The sequence below is a fragment of the Littorina saxatilis genome, linkage group LG17 (genome assembly GCF_037325665.1).
Source record: "Littorina saxatilis isolate snail1 linkage group LG17, US_GU_Lsax_2.0, whole genome shotgun sequence".
Lineage (NCBI taxonomy): Eukaryota > Metazoa > Mollusca > Gastropoda > Littorinimorpha > Littorinidae > Littorina > Littorina saxatilis.
In genome coordinates, this window is record NC_090261.1 from 38,274,712 (window position 1) to 38,295,932 (window position 21,221).

A 21,221-nucleotide genomic window follows, 5' to 3' on the forward strand; every position below is an offset into this window, starting at 1 on the left:
CCCAAAGCAAATACCTCCTGTGAAAAGGAAACCAACTATGAGTACGCTCCAGAAGGTTTTGTTATCATTTTGATTTTAAATGCCGAGTTTGGAGTAAGTTTAGGACAGTCATCGAAAATTGGTTCAAGCCGCACCTGTGGTGAAACTGAATTAAAAATTTTTTTTAAAAGAGAGGAACATGCGGGTGTATTTTGCACCGGGGCTGACGATAGCAGGCAGTCACCGTGCAGATTGCAACTGAGCAACAAAACAACAAGCTACACAGGTAGGGTGCACGCGCACTCAGATTGACCATTCATTGTTGATGGATGTGGCTGAATGTGCGTAGGTGAGGCGTAAAGTTAGTTTAGAAGAAGTCAATTTAACAACTGCCTATAAATGTTAATCGATTGTACGAAAGTGCAGATTATGAGGGTGATAGAGGGATGATAAATGGGGAGTGTACTGTATGTGGGCAGGGTTCGACACTAGCGGGGGCGGGGGGCGGAACGCCCCATGCAGAGTCATGTGTTCCGCCCCAAACATTGCTGAAGCTTGGGGCCCACTCCGCCCCAGGATAAATTCCAACAATGAAAAACCGAAAATTCTAATGCCAGAGCCAATCACTAAAAATCGCCAGTCAAAGTCGTCACTGAAATTTGCGTTACGATCAATGCCGCAGTCAAGAAAAGAAAACATTGAAATTGTCGAAGGACAATGCCGCAAGGGAAATAACTCCCAGATTGCGCTCTTTAGCGTGAGAGATAAGTATCGCCTTCAAATGCCAAACGCAAAATGTGGCGACACATCCCTCGTGTAAAAAGACATGGAAATGAAGATTCAAGATGAAGAACAGGGTGGAGAGAAACAAAACAAGAGGCGAAGCCTTCAAGGCTCACGTAAGAAATCGACAAACAGTAACACAAACTCAATCACTCCGTCACAATTACACACACACACACAGTAAGCATAGGTGACACTGTGCAAGAAAGCGAGACACTAGATCTAGATCTGTCTGTCTGCATGTAGCCTACTTACAGACACGACTGCCAACTAGTCTCGGCCCGCTCAAAATAACAATGACCGAGACATTCCTTCGCGTGACGTCTAACCCTCTTACGCCATAATGTGACGTCTTCAAATGACGAAATGTTAAAGTTTCTACCACAGACATACACACGCACGCACGCACGCACATACGCACATACGCACGCACAGACAGACAAAGTTACGATCGCATAGGCTACACTTCGTGAGCCAAAAAGGAGACCGATGCAGCCAAAAGCGCGAAGCGCTGTCGTAATTTCAATGTCAAATGGTTGAAAGAATTTCCCTGGCTTCAGTACGATGAAGAAAAACAGACAATGCATTGCCGCACGTGAATACTGAGAGTGGGCTCCAGATTTTTGTTTTCCGCCCCAGCAATTTCCATCTCTGGGGCCAGTGTGGCCCCAGGCCAAATAAGTTAGTGTCGACCCCTGGTGGGGGATGTTTATTTGGGGAGTGTTGGATGAAAAAGGTGTGGCTTAATTGTTTACATCTTCAGCATGCATATATTGATTTCAACAGTGATTTAAAAAATGACGGGCGCAGTGGCGTGGTGGTAAGACGTCGGCCTCCTAATCGGGAGGTCGTGAGTTCGAATCCCGATCGCTGCCGCCTGGTGGGTTAAGAGTGGAGATTTTTCCGATCTCCCTGGTCAACTTATGTGCAGACCTGCTAGTGACTTAACCGCCTTTGTGTGTACACGCAAGCACAAGACCAAGTGCGCACGGAAAAGATCCTGTAATCCATGTCAGAGTTCGGTGGGTTATGGAAACACGGAAACACCCAGCATGCCTACTCAACGAAAGCGGAGTGAGCTGACTATGCTCTCAGAGCATGGTGTGGGGAACCCAAATGGGCAAATGAGCTCACACGTAACCAGAAAATTCTGGAACGCTGAAGAAGAAGAAGAAGAAAGATTTAAACAAGTCGCGTAAGGTGAAAATACAACATTTAGTCAAGTAGCTGTCGAACTCACAGAATAAAACTGAACGCAATGCAACGCAGCAAGACTGTATACTCGTAGCATCGTCAGTCCACCGCTCATGGCAAAGGCAGTGAAATTGACAAGAAGAGCGGGGTAGTAGTTGCGCTGAGAAGGATAGCACGCTTTTCTGTACCTCTCTTCGTTTTAACTTTCTGAGCGTGTTTTCAATCCAAACATATCATATCTATATATAGCTATTCTGATGAACACGTGGGGGAATTCGGGGGCTCTGATTGGATGGCCTCTTCCTATTATCAAAGCATAATACTACGGAAGTCGGCCATTTTTCTCACTATCCAAAAGCATATTGACAAAAATGGTCGACTTTCTTATCTCGTAACTCCACACCGTAAATATAACAAAGACGCATGGTTCCAGTTTACCCATCTGTACCACGGCGATGTTTTTATCGACAACAGCATACACTGACAACTTAAAAAGCTGTTTCAACAACTGTGTTGTGAAATCGAATGCACTTGGAGTCAGTTTTTCTTCCAAAGTCAGAAAGCGTGTAGCGGTGTGCATGTCTGCGCGAACATGATGCGCGTAAGAAGTTTGTCTGCTATCAAAACCTGAGATCAACGCATCGACGCAAAAACTGTCATTTTGTAAGTTTGGAACAACAAATCAAGGTCATAACAGCTATATAATCGCTATTGTGTTTTCAGCGTAGCACGAAAAGCCGGATCCGATATGACGTCATCAAAGACATTTATCAAAAAAATGAAAAAAACGTCTGAGGATATCATACCCAGGAACTTTCATGTCAAATTTCATAAAGATCGGTCCAGTAGTTTAGTCTGAATCGCTCTACACACACACACAGACAGACAGACAGACAGACACACACACATACACCACGACCCTCGTCTCGATTCCCCCCTCTACGTTAAAACATTTAGTCAAAACTTGACTAAATGTAAAAATGCAGCCGGTAACAGTACCGATATCGATCGATCAGCGCTGTAGTTTTGTGCAGTCTCATTGATTAGGTTTTGTTTTTAGGGAGAGTTCATGCGTGTTTACAGTAAGTAAGACCGATCTATATGGTGTTCTGGATGATAGTCTGGCTACTAAAGTTGATTGATCGTTTTCTAGCCTGGAGTTGACAAAGTTGGTTGATCTTTATTTCTAGCCTTGAGTTGCCAATATTGATCAGCGCTGTAGTTTAGTGCAGACTCATTGATTAAGTTTTGTGTAGGGATAGTTTAAGTGTGTTTATTACATCAAGTAAGACCAATGGATGGTTGGCTACTAAAGTTGATTGATCGTTTTCTAGCCTGGAGTTGATCAAAAGTAGGGACACCATATGCAATAGCCGTGGTAGCAGTTTTTGTGTACATGATACAAAATTGATAAATGTTTTCTACTGATCCTCAATTGCCGGAGATGTTCTGTGTGTTTGTGTGTATGATCTGTATGCACGTAAAATGTCCTATAAGTTACAAGCTGTTTCACACAGTTACATCTATTTCCTATTTCTTTTCAGAACGATGTAGCAAGTGTTCCAAATTTGTGATGCTGACGTGCAGAAGAAGAGAGTAGTCAAGTAGTAGTCAAATATAAAATAGATACTTCTACTGCTGCGGAACTAGGTACCTGGGTCACCATGGGTCTTGTTCTGAAGGATTCGATGCGTCTGACGACAGCCTTAGGAATCTCTGAGGTGCAGCTACTGTTTGGCGACATCACTCAGCTGCCGATAGATGAGAAAGTTGACTTCATATTTGTTTCTGCTTTCCCTGGTACGTAACACTAGTTATATTTTTGCAATACGTGTATTTCGAATTAGTCCAGTGTGAGGTTCACGGTCCCACTGAGTGAATCTTAAGAATCCCTCTTCTTTCAGTATGTGACGTCACATTCCACTGGGTTTATTCGGAACTATGCCTGATATTCGGCTAAAGCTGATGTTTCAACTTACTATCATCACCTTTCTTGATATGGGGTACTAAAATGATAAGGTTGCAGAGGTTGGTGTAAAGTTAGTTTAGAAGAAGTCAATTTTACAACTGCCTTTAAATGTTTAACTTTTGCACAAAAGTGCGGAGTGATAGAGTTGAGGGTGATAGAGTGATGAATGTGGGCCGAGGGTGTATGTGGGATATGTTGATTTGCGGAGTGTTGGATGAAAAAACTGTGGCTTGTTTACATCTTCAGCATGCCTATTTCAAGTTGATTTCAACAGTACTTGATTTCAACAATACAATGAACAATGATTTTTAACCATGCTGAAAGTGTGGCTCAGTCTGAGCATTAGCTGAAGCCAAAATGTCATCTTGGAACATTACTAAAAATTGGAAAATAAGGAAACAAAATGTCTTGTTTTTAATTTCATTGTTCGATAATGAAGACCCCGCCAGTCAACAGAAATGTTCAGTTCATGTACATAATTTCCGAAGGTCAATGGCATTTTTGTGATACAGTGGAAACACTCCACTTTAGGAAAATCAGATCCTAAAGGAGAGGGAGTCTTAGAATTGATGGAGGTGCATTTAGTGATCAGCAGAAAATCTATACAGTGACAGCTCTGGTTTAAGACCTCATAAAATCTGAGGTCTTTAATGACTTTATAGAGAGGGAGTCGTATTTATCGAGACTATGAAGAAAACATCTGGAAAAATAAGGTCTTATACTATAGGAGAGGGTAGTCTTACGGTGGAGGGTCTTAACAGAGAAGTTCCACTGTAAAATAAGGGTTACTAGTGCATTTAAACCCCTAGTCAAATTCATTTCAAATTGTGTGCATCGGTTCCTGGAAGCAATATGTAGAAATCTGTACAAAGAAAAGGGGAGGTGACCTAGGTAACTTTTTTTAATTTACAGTTTTTATCTGGGGGTGATCAAAATGATATGATTTTGAATGTGATTCTCATGGACATCTTTGGCTGTGGGTATGATATTACACAATATAACACAGGTTTTAAAATCAGTTCCACTGTAAACCAAAGGCAAAGAGATCACAGTTTTAATCTTTTTCTCCCGTCACTCAGGCGACTACACACCTGTGTCTGGCACCATGGTCTACGCACTGAAGAAGAACTTTGATCTGAAATTGGGAAAAGTGGCCCAAACCAAGGAAGCTGACCTACGCCGAAGGTTCAACTGCTGGGTATCCAAGCCCCTGTCTGACCACATGCCCTACAAGCGTCTTGTTTGCTTTGAAAGGTGTATAGAAAAATTAACACAATGAACAACTCCCCACCTCCCACCCATCCTTTTAAGGCCAGAAACTGAGAATCTGTAAACAAAGGGAAGTAAGCGCTCTAAATGTATATGACATGTGTAATAGAGTTAAGTGAGAGTTATTCGGAACCATTCTCCTGGCAGTATAACAAGCATTGAAATGAACAAGCGACTTTCATCCTCAAAAAAGGATGATCGCCACAAAGCTCATATGTTCATCATTCTCCAAGGCACTCTAGCTAACTTATGTACACAGTGATACACAAGAACCAGCTTTGATTCCTGATGGGACATAGTCCTTGGATCAAGACTGGTTTCTCAGAAATTGAGAAAACCAGGTCTTAATCAAGGGAAGGAGTCTTATAATGGAGGTAAGTTTTCAGACAATCTGCAAAACTAGAGCCTGAAAAGGGAGGGTGGGGGGGGGGGGGGGGGGGGATCTTGAAAGCAGGGTTCCCTGGTAATTGGTATATCCTTGGTAGGCTGATTGAAGAAAAGGAGACCCCTTCCATGAATTAGCTCACAACATACAAATTTTAATGTGTTGATGACTTCTTTCTCCGTCTGGAGCTGTGTATATTGATTTTGATAAAACACATTCTTGATTTTATTCACATACAAACAGATCTTTGCACCTGATGTGTGTGTGTTTGTGTGTGTGTGTGTGTGAAGGCCATTTTTGACTAAGATTTTGACTGTTTAAAAAATTCAAACTCTGTTACCTGATTTTAAAAGATGATGTTCTCACTTTCGCATAACATACTCTTTAAATTTCAGAATGAACCGATTTGAAGGTCTGCCTGATCAGATCAGTGGACTGTTTCGAGCCATGATGGCAGTATTCAACAATGAGGACAAGACGGTCATCACCCCTCTCTTAGCTACAGGGAACCAGGTGTGTTGACAGACATCTTCTTAAAGATGCAGTTGTTCTTTTTCCATTTAATTATTTAGTTTATGAAATTTGTATTTCTTTCTTTGTCCTTGTGTAATATTTTGTTCTATGATCTGATTAATAATTCTCTACTTTCTATCTGTACTTTCTCTTGCTTTCAGGGTAACTCTGACGCCATTGTTCTGAGAGCAATCGTGAAGGCAGCTTGTCACTGGATCAAAGCGGGGCTGCCTCTGAGATGTCTCAAAATTGTCATATACACTGATAAGCCTCAGACTATCTCTGGACCCCAAAAGAACCTCCTGGGGCTCTTTGCAAAGCAAAAAATGATGTGGGAAAACAGCAAATATGAGGAGGTATGGCTGCTTTTGTTCACACTGCGAGAACTTAGGCGTTTCAAACTTGTTGCTCTTTTTTAAGACCAAATTTGTGTAGACTTTAAAAAACACAATAATAGTATAAGATATTATAAGATAATGAAACTTTTAATGTCCATTTTCATTATGCATAAACGGGGACGACATTCTTTTGGCACAACATCACATCACTTGCGGAACAAACACCTTTTTTAAGGTATAGTGCAGTAAAAGGAGGCTTCCCCTGTAGTTTCTGAGTGTTTGTCTACATCACAGCTGACGACTTTGTGTATTTGTCTACGATTTTGTGTGTTTTTGTACATCACAGGAAAAGAAGACTGAACAAAAGAAGTTTGACGTGTGCCTGTCCTACTCTGAAAAAGATGCTGAGCTTGCCAGCAGAGTGTGCAAGGACTTGCAGAAGGTGCACGGGTCCATCGTCATCCACAAGGAGCAGTTCTCCTACAACCACGAGGAGGTGTGGCAGGAGCAGATCTTCACCGTCATGGTGCAGTCATACAAGTCAGTATCGAGCTCTAGCACCTGTAGCGTTCGCAAGAACACATTCATTCCCATGCAGGAAAAGTTTGCATATCTTCACCGTCATGGTGCAGTCTTACAAGTCAGTATTGAGCTCTAGCACAGCGTTCGCAAAAAGACATTAATTCTCATGCAGGAAATGTTTGCAGATGTTTGCTTCTGGTTTCAACAACAGTATTGGCGTTAACCGGTAATTATTGGTATTTTACCGGTTGAAATGAGAAAATACCGGAACAAAAATGGCTGCCGGTATGACCTACCGGTTGATTTTTGAACTACCGGGGTTTTTTTTGCAAGTAAAACAACAAAACCAGTACTCTGAGTTGAACTCTTACTGGTTCCAATGACCAGCCTACCGTTTTTTTCTGGACTGTTTACATCATAAAAGTTTGCGTACCGGTTTGAAAAAATACTAGCGCCATCACTGAACAATACAAGTCAGCATTGAGCTCTAGCACAGAGTTTGCAAAAAACGCAATAATTCTAAAGCAGGAAAAGTTTGCAGATGTTAACCTTTGGTTTCTGGTTTAACAATACAAGTCAGTATTGAACTCTAGCACAACATTTGCGAAAGACACATTCATTCTTACTCGTGACGTCGCATGGATAAAAGAAGGGAAATTCAATGTTCGATCGATACATTAGATGATTTGTCAAAATCACATGTTACATTTTCTTTGTCTCCAGAATTGTGGCCATTCTCACTCCCAGTTATGTAGACGAAGTGGAATGCCTGGAACAGTACAACCTTGCCCTGTGCTGCAATCGTCTGACGGGAGCTGAAGTGCTGGCACCGTTTTACCTGCAAACTATAGATGCCTTTCCTTCCTACATGGCGCTAATACAGTACAGCGAGTGCAGGTCAATCAATATGAGGCTTATATCGCGCGTATTCCGTGGGTACAGTTCTAAGCGCAGGGATTTTTTTAAATTTATTTGTTATTTGGGGTGGTGGTGGTGGTGGTAATGTGTGTGTGTGTGTGTGCAGGGGTGTCATCACTTGGTGTCCGCAGTCTTTGGAAACCTAGCTGTAATGTTGGTAGAGCTGCTGAACTTTTTCACTGGGGGATTTGGTGATAACAATGAAGGAATAACTGCCTTTAACTTTATTGTCGTTCCAATGAATTTGCTGTGGGGAATAAATGCTAGCATTATCCCTGGTGTGCAAAATAGGCATACAAGTCACTCACAAAAAAGAGCTTATTGAATGTTTGCAAATGTATATGACACGTTCTTTTTACCATCATAACAATAACAGTAACAATAACAGCACTTTATTGTCCATTAAAATATTACATAAAAATGGAAAATTTTCTTCGGCATACCCTGCCTGCCTGTAAACGATTATAACATACATTCTTTTGGTTTGTTTGCTCAATTTGTTGTTTCTTTGAGACAAAATAGCCCCTCAAGTGAAGTGCTTGCATTGTCTAGCTTTGCAGCTTTTGTAAAAAAAAATGTTGTTGTTGTCAGAGTCAGAAAAGAAGGAGAGACGGCGGAAGAAAAGATGCTCACGGCCTGCACCATGCTCATCAAGGAAATAGACAAAGACAAGTTTTTATCGCCAAGAAAGAGCCCTCACTCGGACAGCAAAAGTGTCGTCAGTTCAACAGCCGCATCAAAAACGACACAACCCTCTAAAGCATATGACATTTTCATTTCCTACTCCCACAGAAACCCCAAGGAAGTGTTTAAACTGTATGAAAATCTGCTGGATCTTGACCCGGACCTCTGCGTGTTCTTGGACAGGAGCGAGCTTAACACAGGTGAGGAATAACATGATTCAGTTGAATCTGTCTCTAACAACCACCCAAAGGATGACCCAACGTAAGTGTAATGGACAGGTGGTTGCTATGGAAAGGTGAATTATGCATGAACAAACTCTTGGGAATCTTTTGGTGTGGTCGTGATTGGCAGGTGGTTGTTGTTGAGAGGTGGTCACCAGGGCAGGTTTGACTGTAGCTTACCTGTGAACTCTTGCTTTTCCCTTGCAATTTAAAGAACTCTATACATGTATTATTTATTGCCCTGTATTTGCCACATAATGGATCATTCTGATCAGCTCACCCTGACTGTTTTGGATTGTAAGATTTTATTGTTGTTGTATGTCCATTATGATCATGTCTATACAAGCACTATCCCCAAAACAGGAAAATAATGAGAATTTGTAGAGCTTTATGGGCTACGTTATGTCATTATTTAAGGCTTTTGAAATACGCTACTTAAATGAGGTGCTGTGCGTGTGTGTGTTGGTTAATATGCATGTGTGTATGTTTAACACAGGCATGCCAGCCTACACATGTGTTCTATTCACAGACAGTCCTTAGTATGTCAGGAATAATACAGCATCACTCTTGTCTTCAAATGTCTGCATGTTTTTGAAGAGTGTACAGTGGAACCCCTCTTTTAAGATTCCCATAATGTAAGTCTCCCATGTTGAGACCCTCTTTTCTCAGATGTTCTGTTCACACATTTTGTAAACTTGCCCCTCATTTTGAGACTCCCTTCTTCAATTTCTCAGATATTTGGAGGTCGTAAAGAGATTTAACCCCTTCACTGCCCACCCCGTATGTAATACGTGGTCATTTTCTGTTTATCGTACGCCCATAACCGTATCTCATACGTGGGATTTGTGTCAACAACATTTCAGGACATTTCTGAAAACTAAATGGGAGGTAACCACTGTCCAAGTACTTGTAGGGGTTCTAAACACAGTTCTTTCCCATAGACCGTTGGGATAAGTTACTACCACTGTGGCAGTGAAGGGGTTAAGAGATTTAAGACTCTCTCTGTTTTAAGACCCTGTTTTCTCAGATTTTCTGTTCATAATCTTGATAAATTTACCCCCATTTTAAGACTCCGCCCTTTTTTAAGACCTGATTTTTTTCAGATTTGTAGAGGTCACAAAAGAGGGGTTCCACTGTATATAATTATGTGCACATTTTAATTTTTATTGTGGATGCCTCAGGGATCCTTGTATGAATTGTAAAGCGCTTGGAGCTGTGAATCGAGACGTGCGCTATAAAAAAAGTGATTTATTATTAATATTATTAATATTATTGTGGATGCCTGTATAGGGAACATCTGGCAGGAAACACTGTATGAAGCACTGGACTCAGCCAAGGTGGTGATAGCGTTCATTACCAAGGGTTACATGGAGTCTACAGTGTGTCAGGAGGAGTACAATATCGCCCTTGCACGCTTCCTGTCTGAAGTAGATTTGGGGGAGTTTGTTTGTTTGTTTGTTCGTTCATGGGCTGAAACTCCCACGGCTTTTACGTGTATGACCGTTTTTACCCCGCCATTTAGGCAGCCATACGCCGCTTTCGGAGGAAGCATGCTGGGTATTTTCGTGTTTCTATAACCCACCGAACTCTGACATGGATTACAGGATCTTTTTCGTGCGCACTTGGTCTTGTGCTTGCGTGTACACACGGGAGGTGTTCGGACACCGAGGAGAGTCTGCACACAAAGTTGACTCTGAGAAATAAATCTCTCGCCGAACGTGGGGACGAACTCACGCTGACAGCGGCCAACTGGATACAAATCCAGCGCGCTACCGATTGAGCTGCATCCCCGCCCGATTTGGGGGAGTGAGGGATGAAGAGAAGGAAGGAGGGAGAAAGGCAGGGTGGAAGCGAGAGGGGAGGAGTACAATACCGCCCTGGCACGCTTCCTGTCTTGAGGTAGATTTTGGGGAGGCAGGGATGACTAGAAGGAAGGAGGGAGGGAGAAAAGGAAGGTGAAAGCAAGAAAGGAGGAGGGGGAAGAGGGGGGGAAGGAGAGAAAGGAAGATAGAGAGGAGGAGGGGAAGGATAGAGAGAGGGAGAAGATAGAGGAGCAAGAGAGGGGGGGGGGGGGTGTATGGATAAAACAAGAGATCTTTATTTTCCAAGTGTTATAGAATAAGCTCTTTTGTAAAAAAAATGTGCATCCATCCCTCGCCAAAATTTGGAGGGGGAGAGAGAGAGGAGGGGGAGGGGAGTCAGAAGTCTGAATGTTTCATCCCGGTAAACGCAAGGCTCAAACAGCGACAGGGTGTTTGGGATTCATGGGAAGAACATAGTTATGATTGGGAAAGTTTATACACCAAGTTTACATTTTCTTCAAACATGGATCATGCATGTAATTAATGGCACTCATTCTTGGTCTGTATGTTGTTTACATTTGTCTTGGTCACCTTGCTGTTTTGAGACACAGGCTTACTGCATTCCTTTTTCTGTTTAGTGCACTCATACTTCTTTCATGTCCATGTATGTGTCGGCTATTGTCCTGTGTGTCTCGATCTGTGCTTGGGTGGCTTTCACTGCATGCCTGAGGATATCGTCAAGCACATGTGCATGTGGGAGTGAACTTACAATGGTGTACTCATCTGCTTGAAGTCTCTGTTTGTTGGTTCAAATATTGTTTACCAAGTTGTTGGTGATTTCATCAATGCATGTACTTAAATTACAAACTGAACAAACAAAGACTTCTCGTCTTGACCCTGTATTCCAAAGTGACATCTCCAGACCTGTTTACCAGTACGATTTGGGCGTATTTTGTACGCCAAATTATTATCAGTACGCAAATACGCGACACACGCACAAAATACGCATAAGAAAAAGTCTAGAATACGTTTTCCGGTGTTGGTGTGCTGATTACGGGATGGTACCACTGATACCGGTTTCGGTCGAAGGGAGATAACCATGACAGCGAGTCTTCAGCTGTGGAAACCTTGTTCAGTTGTTGGCACGTGCGATCGTCTGGACAATCGTGGCAAAATGAGGCGGTAAAATGTGCCAGTTTCGGATGACGGTACCAAGTCTAAACAGCAGAAGCAGCAGATTTTCTTGGAGAAATATAAGAAAGAGCCAGGAATTGTGGAGTCTACTATGGGAAAAAGTCATGCACACTGCAAGTATTGTAAATCAGATTTCTCCGTTGCCCATGCTGGGAAATATGACATCGAACGACACTGCAGTTCCAAAACTCACATGGACAAGGTTGCTGCAAAGAAGTTCATTCCCGCAAAGCAAATCCTGCCAGAAGAAAAGGCTGTAGTCCGTGCTGAAGCAATGTTTTCTGAGATGATTGTAAAAATGAACTTGCCACTGTCAACCGCAGATGTTATTTCACGAACTTCATCTTTTCATTATCAATCTGCTTGGAAGACACTGGTTATAATGTTATAAACTGACAGGTAAATAAAATTGTTTTATCCCTGTTGTATCGGAAGGAGTTAAATTCTGAAGATGGTCACAAGACATGCTATTCTTACACAAACACGTTTGCACCCACGCGTACGTTTTCCCTAGCCCATATGGCTTTGCTTGCAAAGTACACCAACTTTTTGAAAAATACACTCAACTTTTTGAAAAATACACTCAACTTTTTGAAAAAGTACTCTTGCCTCAGGTTGAGGGTAAACAGGTCTGCATCTCTGACAACGTCATAATTAAGTGAGAAAAGGTAGAGAAGACGTCATAATGTGAAGCATCGCATCATGTAAAACATTGCATCCCATTTCCTGAGAACTGACAAAGAATTTCGAAAAAGAAGTCTGTCTCGGTGATTTTGTCATATCAGGCGAAGAAATTAATCGTGAGGTCACCGCCAGGCTCTGCATGTTTCGGTGTTGGATCTCATTAAAAGTCATTCAAAAAACTGTTTGTCCTACCTTTGTTTTTCTCTCGTAGGCATGTTGATTAAGGCGCACTTGAGAGCGCACATTTTTCTTGCATTTTGCTGCATGTTATGGTGGTTTTGCTGTGGCATGAAGTTAGCTTAATGGTGAAAACAGAATTCACAAGTCTCAACTTTGGTATTATTGTACACTTTTAATGACTCTTTTCCTCCTTAGCTCACAACCCAGTGCCCGCCGCCGCCATTATTGACTTATTTTTGATACACAGCCCTTTATTCAAACCAAAAAGAGTATTTCTTGCGAAATTAATTGATGCAAGATTGAGCACAATAATTGAGCATAATGAATTAATTTGGTTATTTGATTGACAACAATGACGAGAAAATGCATATGTAATATCGACAGAGTTGTCTCCCCTCCATTGAAAAATGGCTGTGTTCAACCTTTTAGATCCCAGTCTAGTTGCTTGTAGTAGTCAGACTGAATGTTAATCAGACACCAAATACTGTAATTTTCTCCAGGAGAACATGTGTCTTCTCCCTTTGCTGATGGACTCGGACATTAAGGAGATTCCTGCCATGTACTCGGCAGCTTGGCTAGTGGATATGAGCAACCCAAGCAAACGCTACGAAGAACAGTACTGCCGACTGGCAGAGGTTCCCATTGAGTGGCTGAAGAAGATGAAAAAGGGTCATCCAGTTCTGGAGAAATTTTGCAACGTGAGTCAACTCATTGTCTGCCAGGTACGGATATATCCGTACCCACTCATATGGCTCTATCTGACCAGGTACGGATATATCCGCTCAGACTGATAGCTTCAGTCGCTTCCTGTAACGTCCATCTAACGCCTGCATTCCAGCGTGTTGATACACAGTTACGACACAGTTACTACAATTCTGAGTGACCTGCTGGTCTCGGCTAAAAAAACCTTGGTCAATATAGCTGGGGTAGGAAGTGTTAAGCTAGCCCAGAATTGTTTTGTGTAATTAGAGCAGCAAAGTGAAGTTCATCAATGTGCAGTGAAGGGTTTTTCTTATTTTCTGCGTGTGATTCATTCTACCCATGAGATGTAAGCAACATAACAAACTGATTTTAAAAGGCTGAGCAACATATAAATGCATAATTATTGTTAATAGATCATGCAGTGACTGTTTTTGATGTCATCAGATTAATCAGACAAGCACTTAATATTCTCTTTTGTGTTGATTTAGTATGTAAATCAGATTTTTATTTATAAAGCAGACTTCCACTAACTCGCGGTCCATTAAATCGCGAATTCGGCTATATCGTGGAGACCTCTTGGACCCCCCCAAAAACAGGACCGACCTTTTAAAAACAAAAACAAAAATTTTTAATTTTTTTTTATAACAAAATTAGCCACGTAAAGGCCAAAAAATAGTACAGATCATGAAAAAATGTTCTATCATAACCACGCTATCTCTCTCTGGGTGCGATGGCCTTTCATCATGCAGTAAATTGTCATTTCATCTTATCAGTCTCTCTCTCTCAGTCTCTCCAAATAGTGTTCTACGTGTGTGTGTGTTTTCAGGTTGTGTACATTACGGGTTGATCGAGACCTGCGAACAAAAGAAAAACAAACCTTTCATGTGCACGTGCCCCACTCGGTCAAGAACTTTCATGGCCACGTGCCTAGAGAGGTTAAGTGTCTGACCAGTCAGTATGGCCAGTCAGGCGTGCAGTTGAACACTCAGTCCAGCTAATCGCGATCTCAGCTAGATGGTCCGTGTGGCCACAGGCGCCAATCAAGTGCTTAAACTGCGCTTCAGTCTTCTGCAATCTAGTCAGGCATGCAATTTAACACTCGGGTCCCACTAATCGCGATCTCAGCTAGACGCCCCGGATTTTCTACAGGCTGGGGGGGAAGTGCTTCAGCTTCTTGCGTTTCCAAACGAAATAAAATAATGTGGTAATTCACCATGGCTTGCGTTCTGTTCATTGTCAGTTAGTGTGTGTGTGTGCAGCAGTGAGTCGCTATACGCGTACAGTGTACGTCTGTGTCTGTCTGTGTCTGATTAACTAGTAAGTTTGTGACGACGTATGAGTCGGAGAAAAAAGAAAAGAAATCGTCATCTGCTGATAAAAGAAAACGTGTCATCGCAGTTAATCTTTTGAGAACTTAGTTGCCAACAGAAGCGTCACACTTGCGAGAAACACAGTAACGCATACACATGAACATTGTAGCACAACCACATGTCAGGCGTGCGTGCGCACGCGCACACACACACACGCGCACGCACATACACACATGCACGCACACACACACATGCACTCACACGGCAAACGCACACACGCCAACGTGACGCTCACAGGCTTTTTGTGACCAACAAGGGAAATAACCGCGTTTTTCTCTGACTCAGAAGAGAACGCGGTTTCTTTCCTTTAATTGAACCCGAAACTGCATCGCGAATCTGATATATTGCGATCAAAAATCTTTGGACCCCAAAGACCGCAAGTTAGTGGAAGTCTGCTGTATTTTGAATGATATTTTTTGCTTTGCCATTTTTTTTGTAATACTTGCTTTGTTCCGTTTTCAGCGAGAGTCTGAAAAAACGCGCATATCCCACATAACCATGAAATGGAGGGAAAAGGATTTCAAGCAACGTTTCCTTATCACTGGTGACAAGGACGTCCAGCTACAAAAAGCAGCCACTACCTCTCCGCAACAGAAGGACTCGACCAAAACTGTGGTGTTCAGTTTTGCCAAGGACTCTCTCCATCAAGCCTCCATCATTTCTCATCATTTGCAAAAGCAGGACAAAATTGGCGTGAAGTGCGAGTTCCTGAATCCACCCAAAGGATCTGGGGTGCAGGCACCGAAGCTGCAGCTGTTGGATTCGGCAGACATGATTGTTCTGATTGTGTCTGACGACTATCTGGCGTCCAATCAGCACCGACACGAGCTGCACATTGCTCTGGGCCGACAACGTACAGTAAGGCTGGAATGAGATGAAGTCAGCGACTGTCTGACGAAAATTTGATAAGAATTTACCGAAACTGGTTGCTGTTGTGGTTTCTTTTTGTTTTGAGATGAGAGAAATCAGTCTTTGTTTTCTGTACAGGGGAACCCCCTCCCCCTCCCCCCCCCCCCTTTTAAGATCTCTAAAAATCAGAAAAATCCGGTCTTAACAAGGAGGGAGTCTTGAAATGGGGGTAAATGTACAGAGGCTCTAAACATAATAGATAATAGGGTCTTGAAATGGAGGGAGTCTTAAATTAGGGGTCTTCAAATTGGGGTTCCACTGTATTTCTTCAGTTTGGAAACAGCACATGTACAGTCAAACCTGTCAGTAACAACCATCCAATGGGCCAACCAAAAGAGGTCCTTACATACAGGTGGTCTTTATTGAGAGATGAGTTACAGGAAAGGACCGCGTTAGGGTTTCTTTGGGGTGGTCGTAATAGACACATTCCGAAAATAACTCGGATAGATTTTGTATGTGTCATGGGAGAGTGACCTTTTCTTGCAAAACCTCTGCTAAACATTGGATGGACCAATCACTAGCGAGGGGAGTGTCGGAAACACATGCTCCTTTTTAAAAACAAATTTAGAATTTTTTCCTTCTATCGAAATTTGACCTCATCAATCACAGAATATTTGTTGAAATGTTGTCATTTTTCTGACGTTGCTCCTCCAGTGCAAAGACAGGCGCATACTGTACCTGATGGAATCGTTCCACACCGGCGAGCGTCCGGTGTACGCCCAGCTCTTTCACTATAGCGTCAACATCGTGGATGAGTTGTGGACGTGTGTGGCAAGCGATGTGGCTCGTGGGTCGTCGAGAGACTTCAACACATTGCCACACCAATACCTGGGCCTCGCACAGCACGAGGCACTGCATGCTGCAGCCTTGGACATCACTGACAAGTTGATCGTTGGGTGAGCAGATCTGTTTGTATAGTATTGCTGTCGGAGTCATACTCAATCTTTCAGGTTAACAAAAAACAAAAAAACAAACACAAAAACAAAATACACACCCCTATACCGGGGGTGTAACAACAACAATAAGCCACACTTGAAAGCTTTCTATAGGAATACACACTGGTATGATTACATATTTACTCTACCTGTCCCAAGATAGGCCAAGAGGACGTAAAAACTAGCTAGTCAGTTAGTATGATTACTATGAAGGAATGTTTTCAGAAACTGACGGGAAGAATTTTTGTACGTGAAATAATCGTAGCTACAGGTGCAGTTTTGGGGTACCCATCATGACATTGAGAAGAACATGGGATTCCTCTTAGTGACTAGGCTGCAAATCTGACACATTTGAAGAAGAAGAAAAAAAAACATGAAAGTGAAGTCATTAAAATTAATTTAGAAAAATGTCAGTCTCAAAAGTAAGAACAGGGTTTGTACAGGTCATGAAAAACCTGGAAAGTCATGGAATTTGATTTTTAATTTTCCAGGCCTGGAAAGTCATGGAATTTCAATTCAAGTCATGGAAAGTCATAGAATTTAACAAAAATAAGAAAGAAAAAAAAATTAACCTTTAGCACGCCAGCGGCGATTTTCGTTGCCCCCCCCACGAAATTGGAACGAATTACCGAGGAACATCTTCGCAATGAACTGTGTATCGCGGTGAAAAAAATGACAGTTCGTCAAGTCACAGTGACGGTTACGAAACGGAATTTACGAAAGTGCAGATGGATACAAACAGTGGCTGGTCCAGTTTAGTGAAATGACAGGACCAGCAAACATTACCGATAATCTGACTGTGTAGCAAATGCTTGATTTGCTTGTTGAAGAGACACTGTGTAGAAACTGACTCAAATTCAGTGCAAAGCAAGCCAGTGTCAAAACTGGCAGTGACAAGACGTAAAAAGTTTGCGTGTTCGGAAATGGCGACCTGTGGATCTAGTCATGGAAAATGTTATTGAGGCTCATGGAAAGTCATGGAAAAGTCATGGAATTTTGTTTCTGAGAACCAGTGGGGACCCTGTAAGAAGAGCGGTAATGTTGCTTTATGACAATGTTCAAATGAACAAAACCAAACATGTGCAAGGCTGGAGACGTAAGAGATGAGTTTCTGTGGGGCTGACACAGTAATTAGGAAATAGGCTTTGATTGTTGCAGGAATACAGAAGGAAGCAGTGGAATGCCAACCAACATTGTCAATCTTGTCAGCTTGAGAGATGGAAAACAAGGCAATGTTCCTGTTTGTGAGGTAAAGAGTGTGTGTGTGTGTGAGCGCGCCATCACCACCATCCCCTCTCTTGTCTCTATCTCTGGGTGGCCGAGTGGTAACGCACTTGCGCTCGGAAGCGAGAGGTTGCGAGTTCGACCCTGGGTCAGGGCATTAGCAATTTTCTCCCCCCTTTTCTAACCTAGGTGGTGGGTTCAAGTGCTATAGTCTTTCGGATGAGACGAAAAACCGAGGTCCCTTCGTGTACACTACATTGGGGTGTGCACGTTAAAGATCCCACGATTGACAAAAGAGTCTTTCCTGGCAAAATTGTGGAGGCATAGATAAAAAATGTCCACCAAAATACCCGTGTGACTTGGAATAATAGGCCGTGAAAAGTAGGATATGCGCCGAAATGGCTGCGATATGCTGGTCGATGTGAATGCGTGATGTATTGTGTAAAAAATTCCATCTCACACGGCATAAATAGATCCCTGCGCCTTGAGTCCGAGTCTGGAGATACGCGCGCGATATAAGACTTCATATAACATCTCTAGGCAAAAAGGCATGAGTTGCAACAGCTGCAGGTACAGTGGAACCGCTATTTTAAGACCCTCCCCCCCCCCCCCCCCCCATTTAAGACTTCCTACCTTTTAAGACCTTGTTTTAATAGATTTATTTGTCATAACCTCATGCAAATTTACCTTCATTTCAAAACTCCATTTTGTTAAGACCTGATTTTTATTACACCCCCGGTATAGGGGTGTGTATAGGTTTCGGTCGATGTGTTTGTTTGTTTGTTTGTGTGTTTGTGTGTTTGTGTTCGCATATAGATCTCAAGAATGAACGGACCGATCGTCACCAAACTTGGTGAACAGGTTCTATACATTCCTGAGACGGTCCTTACAAAAATTGGGACCAGTCAAACACACGGTTAGGGAGTTATTGGTGGATTAAGATTCTACAAGGACTTATAGAGAAACATATTCATGGTCAAAGGGAAATAACCTTCTCAGTTGGTGGCAGTGAGAATGGGTGCAGTGAGAATGGTTATTTCCCTTTGACCAACGGGGGTGTTATTCCTACCTCGAAGGAATTTCTTGTTTTTTATTATTTTAGATTTTCGAAGGTCTTATAGGGGGTTACCACTGTAAAAGTAAGATCTAGGTAGGGATGACAGGCACATACCCAGCTCTTAATTTGAGAAGAGAAGTGCCTCTAAGCCTGGGCACTCTTAGCTCTGCCCCTCGGTTTCATCCTGTCTACAGTGGAACCCCTCTTTTAAGACCTCAAAACATTTGAGAAAATCAGGTCTTTAAAAGGAGGGAGTCTTAAAAAAGAGGTAATGAACATAACATCTGCCAATGTTGCCGAAAAATAAACACTCCATTGGCCAATATTAGACCCCTTGCAAACTGCCAAACATCATCTCTACAGGCAGGTATAATTCAAACCAGTAGCATTAAGGTGGAACCCACCCCCCCCCCCCCCCCCCCCCAATACCCTGTTTTATCAGACTTTCTGTTGATAATCTCTTTGAATTTACCCACATTTTAAGACTTCCCCCTTTTTTAAGGCCAGATTTTCTCAGATTTTTGGAGCTCTTTAAGGGGGGGGGGGGGGGGTGTCTCCATTGTAACGTGAACTTACCCACATTTTAAGACTTCCTCCTTTTTTATGATCAGATTTGTTTAGCTCTTTAACCCCTTGACTGCCTTAGGACGGGTATACCCGTCCTGCACTTGTGCATTATTTCCATGATTAGATACTAAAAACAGATTCTTGGTTGAATTTCCTTTAAAAATAACATAGGTTTTACTTTCCTACCTACTGCCAGTTTGGAGCTAGAATTTTTTGTGAATTATTACACCCCGAACTCCAATATTCCCTGGCAGTCAGGAAGTTTTGATTGGCAGCGAAAGGGTTAAAGAGGGGCTCCATTGTAGCATTGAGTGAAAGTGTCCTCCATTGTCTGTGTATGTTGCAGTGTTCTGTGATCTTTTCCTCCATGACTGGACTGGACCTGACCGTATCTCAGTCAGCAGGCGTTTCAGCAGACCCACCTGACGACGAGGCTGATGTCGAGGAAAGCTTAACCGTACCAGCTGACGATACAGAAAAGGGACACAACACACGAAAAAGCAGGAGTGTACCAGAAACGAAGACGAGCATGAACATGGATCAGTCAGCCAAGGTAGTTTTGGGGGGTCAAAAATTAGCGACAAATTCTTCATCATGTCAGCTGTTGTAGGTGTGTTCACCAGGGATGGCGTTAACTGGACATTTTCATCATTTTAGCTAGAAAAAATCCAAACGGAAATCGGCAAACTGTCATACACACAAGTTGATATTTCGGATGACCAGTTTTTTTTAGTTTAAATGTAGTGTAACCATTGTGTTTTTGACTGGATTTGACTGGCTCCAACTGTTCACTCAGAGCAAAACCAGTTGACTGTGTCGTAACTTTTGACACAGCAAGACAACTGAAGGGTTCACAGATTAGGCAACCGACTCACTGGTCAAGGCTGAGGGGAAACAAGAGTATCTTGTCAATGAAAGAGGTTACACACAGACACACGATGCTGAGAACTGTGGCCGGTTTTTCACTCTCTTTCGCTCAGGACCTTCATCGACTGTGGTTTCTGTTGTTTACGTCCAACAGACAAGAATAAAGAGCACAGTGCAGTTTCATGTTGGCATCTTCGCATGTACTCCACTCCTGACCAAAACTACCCCCCCTCCTGATGGGTACAGGTGCACTCACGTTACCAGTGACTGTCATCACGCCATTGCGGCTGTGATCTTTGCACCAAGAGCCGGACTGCTCTGTTATCGATTTTGTTGTGGTGAAAATTTGACGATGGTCTGTCCGTACATTGGAGGTATGACCTGCTGTTGGGACCGAAAATGAGTGTCCGTGTCCACGTTTTGCAGGTGTCCGTTTAAGGGGGGGAAAATATAGAAGGAAAACACTCCGTGCCGAGCAAATGTGTCCGTACATGTCAGGTGTCCGCTCACGCCGGGGGCCGTACATTGCAGGGACTGCTGTACCTCCGTTTTAAGATCTTTTTTTGTTGGATTTTTAGAGGTCTTAAAAGTTGGGCTCCATTGTACATACATATTTTGTAAATGTTTCTGCATATTTACATGAAAATGTGTCCAAATGTGAAATGTTCATGCTATTTATTTTATTTGATACTATTAAACAGTGCATATAACTGAATTTGCAAGTTGTTTTATCCATGCTGTTTGTAGTTCTGTATGATCTGTAAATGACATTGACTGTACCATTGTTTTATCTATATTTTAAAACTTTATTTTCACTGAATGTGCATCTGTGCATATATGAAGGTGTGTGTGTGGCGTGTGTGTGTGCGTACGGGCGTACGTGCATGCGTGTGTGTGTGTTGTGATTGTTCATAGCCCACAGCCCATGTTTCTCAGGTTCAATATTTGTTCTTCT

The 21,221-nt window shown here is 42.5% G+C and overlaps 1 protein-coding gene across 2 annotated transcripts; it reads left to right on the plus strand.

The window, feature by feature from the left end:
• Positions 1–206: 206 nt before the first annotated feature.
• On the plus strand, positions 207–20,981 carry LOC138952078 (uncharacterized). 2 transcript variants are annotated; one of them, XM_070323664.1, is made up of 14 exons: positions 207–265; positions 3,501–3,756; positions 5,005–5,179; positions 5,975–6,092; positions 6,254–6,448; positions 6,777–6,970; positions 7,676–7,849; positions 8,462–8,754; positions 10,066–10,202; positions 13,136–13,333; positions 15,170–15,565; positions 16,271–16,512; positions 17,710–17,800; positions 19,746–20,981. In XM_070323664.1, exons 2-14 carry the CDS (start codon positions 3,621–3,623, stop codon positions 20,007–20,009), a joined length of 2,613 nt encoding a protein of 870 aa, XP_070179765.1. In that variant the 5' UTR covers positions 207–265; positions 3,501–3,620; the 3' UTR covers positions 20,010–20,981. The 2 variants fall into 2 exon arrangements, with proteins under 2 accessions (XP_070179765.1, XP_070179764.1); XM_070323663.1 differs by having other exon boundaries at positions 230–328.
• The last annotated feature ends 240 nt before the right edge of the window (positions 20,982–21,221 follow it).

Excerpts from the sequence above, each read along its gene's own strand:
- LOC138952078 (XM_070323664.1), top strand. The coding sequence starts at position 3,621 with ATGGGTCTTGTTCTGAAGGATTCGATGCGTCTGACGACAGCCTTAGGA. Across the intron at positions 6,093-6,253 it reads TCTTAGCTACAGGGAACCAG|GGTAACTCTGACGCCATTGT; the intron begins GTGTGTTGACAG and ends TCTTGCTTTCAG. Across the intron at positions 6,449-6,776 it reads AAAACAGCAAATATGAGGAG|GAAAAGAAGACTGAACAAAA; the intron begins GTATGGCTGCTT and ends TGTACATCACAG.